This window comes from Cryptococcus neoformans (genome assembly GCF_000091045.1).
Source record: "Cryptococcus neoformans var. neoformans JEC21 chromosome 11 sequence".
NCBI classification, from domain to species: Eukaryota; Fungi; Basidiomycota; class Tremellomycetes; order Tremellales; family Cryptococcaceae; genus Cryptococcus; species Cryptococcus deneoformans.
Window position 1 is genome coordinate 655,001 of NC_006680.1, and position 5,000 is coordinate 660,000.

Consider the following 5,000-nt stretch of genomic DNA (forward strand, 5'->3'; position numbering starts at 1 on the left):
GAGATGCTTGAAGTACGCAGTTGCCAACACCACTACCAAGATCGACGCTGCGAATGATAAGCTCAAATCATATGACTTTAGCGTTAAATGGCTCACAATACAGAGTCAGGCCCTAGCTTTGTTTGTTCTATGATCTTGCTCATAAACGCGTGCCTCAATTCTCCATAAGCATCTTCCTTCCCGCTGATGGCCTTTGACACCTCTTCGGGATGCTTGGGATGATGCTCCAACTCATGACTATATCCACCTACAACCCTGGAATAGGCTTGATCATGCACGAAGTCAACTAATGCAGCCCATTCTCTGACTTTGATTCCTTTCCCACCATTCATACCCTCATCTAACCATTGTTGCAACGTCCCATCCTCTTGTATAGCCTGCATAGCCGAATTGTACCGTTCGATGGCGGTCACGAATAAGGGACCATCTCGACGATTAGGGGCAAGAGATTTCCTTATCAGGTCTGCGATTGTTTCTTGTCTTTCGGTGGATGGCGCAGGGGTAGAAGTGGCGGAAATTTCGAAGGCAAAGGCCGGGGAAGGGGAGGCAGGATCGGGTGGTGGTGTCACGAGTGAGTTAGGAAGAGGGGTTGTCATACGTGATGGCAAAGACGAGAGTGGATTGGAAATGTCCAATGACTCCGCCAGAGTCCCGAATATATGACGGTGGGATGGAGGTATGTAATCTAGAGGAAGTGTTACCAACTCTCCAGAGACGAAGAATACGAAGATTGTAGATGAAACTCACGTTCAAGTATTAATCTTAAAGTATTACGAAGCTCGCCTATGGGATTAAACTCCCTGTCCGATGAGGGCACCATAAGGACAAATCTTCCAAGAAGTTAGTATGATCAAAGGTCTGCAGCCAGAAGACTCACTTTTCTCGGCATCCTTTCGCGGGGTAAAGTACTTCCACTGATGGTAGAAAGTCCCCATCCCTATCAAAGCCTTCTTGGGGAAAGACTGATCGACGGTTAGCATTGTCCATATATCCGCTCAAATACTCACAAGCTCTGTACTTCCCCAAATTCTTGCTCCCATCTCCACCTCCTCCGTTCGCCCATCCTTGCACATTTCCTCTAACAACTTCATCGCACCCCACAAAACCCGCCCAGCCCCTTCCCCATTCACCTCGCATATCCACCTTATCCCAACAAAATACCCTTCGGCCCACAACTTCTTCTCCAGGCAGAGGCGTCATGTCAATTCCTGTCTCTTTTCGGGTAACTTTTGGTCGTTTGGGTTTGGAATCAAGGGCACCATCGCTTGATTCTGATCCACTTGAGGACTCAGACTCGACTACTTGGACTTTCGGCGTTTTTCTCTTCAGTCTTCCAGGACTAGATGAGGATGCAGGAGTACGAGGTATAGTCGACAGCCTGATACGCTCCTCTTGCTTGACTTTTGAAGTACTTTTTGAGGAAGAGCTTGGTCCTTGCTTCGGTGTCCCTTTTTCTGACGCTGACCTCGGTGTCCCTTTAAGAGAACCATGCGAGTGCTTGGGAGTTACATTCGATGGTTTCGAGGGCCCTGCCATAGGTCCTGAAGACTGCTGCCGGGCAACAGCTTGCTTTTTGACGGTCATGCGGCTGACCATGACGGTCGAAGCTGGTAACTTGGACTCGTCGCCGAAAAAAGAGAACATGATTGATGGTGGTGTCTGGCGCCTTTTTTAGTGAATTGAAATCACTATGGTTTTTCGTGGAGCAGCAAAGTACCTTACACCAGTTACTAGCCTTTCCGAATGGAAGAGCAGAAATGTGGAAGAGTGAAATGCTCGAGTTGTCAACAAAAACAACGAAGCTCAACAAACAACGAAGGGCCGACAGCCGAGAGACGAGCGGCCACTCGCCACCCATATTAAGATTGTGTAATAAAAATACAATAAAAGGTGATTAGAGCATTTTGATCCCGCTAATAGGGCAGTCAATCAACATTATTTATTATTAGTATCGAAATCATAAATGTTCTCCATTCCATGATGAGCATCATATAAAATACATAGCTACTGCTTACCACTTCCTCTACCTCCAAGGTTATCTGCTTGTCAGAACGGGAGATTTTTAAGATGAAAATATCTGTTTTCACACTTTCAAAAGTGTTTTATGGGCGCATGATGTTGAGAGGGAAATTACAAAAAATCTACTCAAATGCAAATAGCAAGAAATACCAATTGCTACGACGAAAAGATCTCAAGGAGATCCAAACGCCCATATGTTGCCTTGCCTATCCACCAGTGCCTTAGATACTGGCTCACAATTTTGATACTTTTGAGGTGGTGTCATTCTCATTCTTCCCCCTATATATGTATAGTACGTAGTAGGGCCCCTGTTCGTTGTTTCTTCGAATTGTTCTGCCCACACCCTTCTAGTCTTCACGTAAAAGTAATTACATTATGTCTCTCCCAGATGTATGAAACTTTCCCATCACTGGGCGTAATCCTTTCCTTCCCTTCTCGACTCTCCAGCCTTTGTTTGATTAATCTCTTTACTGACAAATGTCCGACCGTTCCTACTACGCATGCAAATCCTACTTACCAACTTATTTACCATATTCCACGACTCGCGATTAGCAGTGCGCACATTGCCTAAATCATTGTACAATAATGCATCGTGATTGCATCAACTGAGAAGGTAATTAACAACAATTTTGGATTTCTGGGTAATGAAATATTGACTTTATGAAAATATACTATATTCGGAGAAGGCCCAAAATTTGCCCATTTACAACCTAGTCAATCTTATCGTCCTAGAATGAATCTATCCAAGGTCGAAATGGTCTCTCTCTAGCAAACAACTTGTTCTCAGTGACCCTTGTTGAAGGCAAAATCTTCTTCTTACTTCTTTCCCTTTCCATTACAAACTCAGGAGAGTTGGTCATGGTATCTGATCCCAGTTCATCCCTATCCACTTCCTTCAACACTTCATACGGGTAAAGCGCAAGGCTACCTGGGTGAAGCTGATATATCTGAGCCTCGGAGCCCACAGCACCTGGGGCTACAACGAGGTAGGCACCGTCTCTTTGGGTGATGGTGTGGAGTCTGTCGAAAGGCAATTTCTGGATTGCGGTAAGTGATCGCCCAGGAAAGATGCGGTACGACACACTCACATTGGCTAGGTAAACTAAGCCCATAGCGGCATATAGGACCTCCATTGTGTCATCAGGGTTTATCCGCTCATCACCCGACCCTTCCCTATTTCCCTCAGCCTTGCGGTCATTAGTACTTGCGGTAACGACGATCGACGAGTCATTGTAAGAGTCAGAGGACCATGAAGAAGATGTTGTACTAGTAGTTGAGGTAAAAGAACTTCCCTTGCGCTTCTTATTGTTGGGAATTTCAAGAGGAAGTTCCGGCTGGTTAAGAGAGACGGGGGAGGTAAGCGGAGAGGATTGGCAAGTATTGGCTGAAAATAATTGAGCAGCTTTGCTCCTTCCTTGGTAATCCTTTGGTCTATTGAAACCGTGTTCAGCCCTCTGTACGAGCGATCAGTCTCGTTAACAAAGATGCACGGAAAGCAAACGTACCCAGAGCCCGCACGCGTTACATAACATTGATGTTCTATCACCCTTCCCTAGACGATCGGGATTACTCCTCCATAGCGTTGTCTCAGCCTGGCAAAATCGTCGGCTTTCAGTACCGACGCCGATACTCTCGTTGTATGGGTGACTTACCTCAGTACATCCACAGTTATGGCATACTCCAGGTCTGAGTGCTCTTCTCTTCTTAGTCGCGCGATTCTTACCACCCGTCGCAGCCTTATGCCCACGAGCTTTGGGGTTGTAATCCGCGGATGGGTCTGAGTTTGACAGACGCTTGCGCTTGGTATGGGATCGCCGCATTTAATGCAGTACAGCAGATTAGATTAGATCTTGAGAGGAAGCTGGTAAAGCATAAAATGATTTCTAACCATGTAAGTGAGTGAGTACGTGTACCAGTCAAATAGGGCATAGGATTGGGGTGGTGAGTTATGACACTGAGGTAAAGTAAACAGGATGGCAAGCGGTGCGATGGCAACTTGCCAGTTATGCCATGTAACCCCACTGTCCATCGCAGTTTATAGACACGGTCGACATTTGGCGCGACTCTACTCACCTCACAATGTCGACGTCGTCAGTCGTGACCCAGCGGCAAACGCTATTAGCGTAAGTAGACAGTGATCGAGTGTGAAGAAGATCTGTGATATATAATCGGCGCCCAGTTGTTTGTCTGATGTTGTTCTGTTTGATAAGTGGCTGATAAAGAATCACACTCTTGCCTCGCGTTATATATATCTCGCTGTCTGCATACCCAACAACCGACTACACTAAAAGGGGGCAGTGCCATCTTCTTGCACCGATAACATTAAAAGGTCTTTTCTTACATCTTTCCGAGTGTAAAAGCGCGATAAGAACCGGTCGGCTAACGGGTGGAGCAGCTGTTGAAGACCGGGCGAGAATAGGAGGAGCAAGGACTCATATTAGAGCAATGGAGCGATGCCATCTCGACTCGAAACCATTGGGCGACCACTCGCCTTGCGGAAAGGACCCTCGGCGGGAAAAACAAGAGCGTATGTGCGCCACCGATCCTTTGGACCATCTAACAATTAAACGTTGGCCAGCACGGTGTTTCCTAAAGATGCATGCGTTATTAGAGGAAGGACGGCCTTGATATATCGGACCCTCGAACGTGAGTAGAAGACGGTGCACTGAGTGTTCTTCATTGACAATTGATTAGTAAAACTTACATGTCACTCGCTGATAAATACCTCCAAGGCATGGTCGGTCTACGCCACGACGCAGGAAAAAGAGGCGAACAGATGTCCGAAATGGATTGTACCTTGGATGACCATGGAGAAGTACTTAATCGTCGATGTATACTCTCTTCGCCCTCGTCCTCCAATCTTACAGAAGACGTGTGTTCCATCTTAAGAACTTGCGAGCACAAATCGCCACGAAAGGATGGGGAGGGACTCACACTGAACACAGACCTGTCCAGTGCTTCATCGCCTTCTTTTCCGTCTC

General features: G+C 46.6%; 2 protein-coding genes across 2 annotated transcripts in view; both read right to left on the reverse strand.

Moving 5' to 3' along the window:
- The window catches only part of CNK02230 (protein-lysine N-methyltransferase, putative), a 2,469-nt gene extending 690 nt beyond the window's left edge, over window positions 1–1,779 (reverse strand). The window contains exons 1-5 of the mRNA XM_567697.2: window positions 1,008–1,779; window positions 878–962; window positions 748–830; window positions 97–685; window positions 1–47 (exon numbers count right to left, since the gene is read on the reverse strand). The exon at window positions 1–47 is cut by the window's left edge and continues 194 nt beyond it. Coding sequence (XP_567697.1) covers window positions 1–47; window positions 97–685; window positions 748–830; window positions 878–962; window positions 1,008–1,644 — 1,441 coding nt within the window. The 5' untranslated portion in view covers window positions 1,645–1,779. The remainder of the gene's footprint in view (window positions 48–96; window positions 686–747; window positions 831–877; window positions 963–1,007) is intronic.
- An 829-nt stretch (window positions 1,780–2,608) lies between these two features.
- On the reverse strand, window positions 2,609–4,214 carry CNK02235 (hypothetical protein). The gene is made up of 4 exons (XM_024658809.1): window positions 3,672–4,214; window positions 3,525–3,611; window positions 3,108–3,473; window positions 2,609–3,056 (listed from the first exon to the last, which is right to left on the reverse strand). The coding sequence occupies exons 1-4, from the start codon at window positions 3,837–3,839 to the stop codon at window positions 2,748–2,750; spliced, it is 930 nt and encodes a 309-aa protein (XP_024514643.1). The 5' UTR covers window positions 3,840–4,214; the 3' UTR covers window positions 2,609–2,747.
- Window positions 4,215–5,000: the final 786 nt, after the last annotated feature.

Excerpts from the sequence above, each read along its gene's own strand:
- CNK02235 (XM_024658809.1), bottom strand. The coding sequence starts at position 3,839 with ATGCGGCGATCCCATACCAAGCGCAAGCGTCTGTCAAACTCAGACCCA. Across the intron at positions 3,474-3,524 it reads GTAACGCGTGCGGGCTCTGG|AGGGCTGAACACGGTTTCAA; the intron begins GTACGTTTGCTT and ends TCGCTCGTACAG. Across the intron at positions 3,057-3,107 it reads GCTTAGTTTACCTAGCCAAT|AAATTGCCTTTCGACAGACT; the intron begins GTGAGTGTGTCG and ends ACCGCAATCCAG.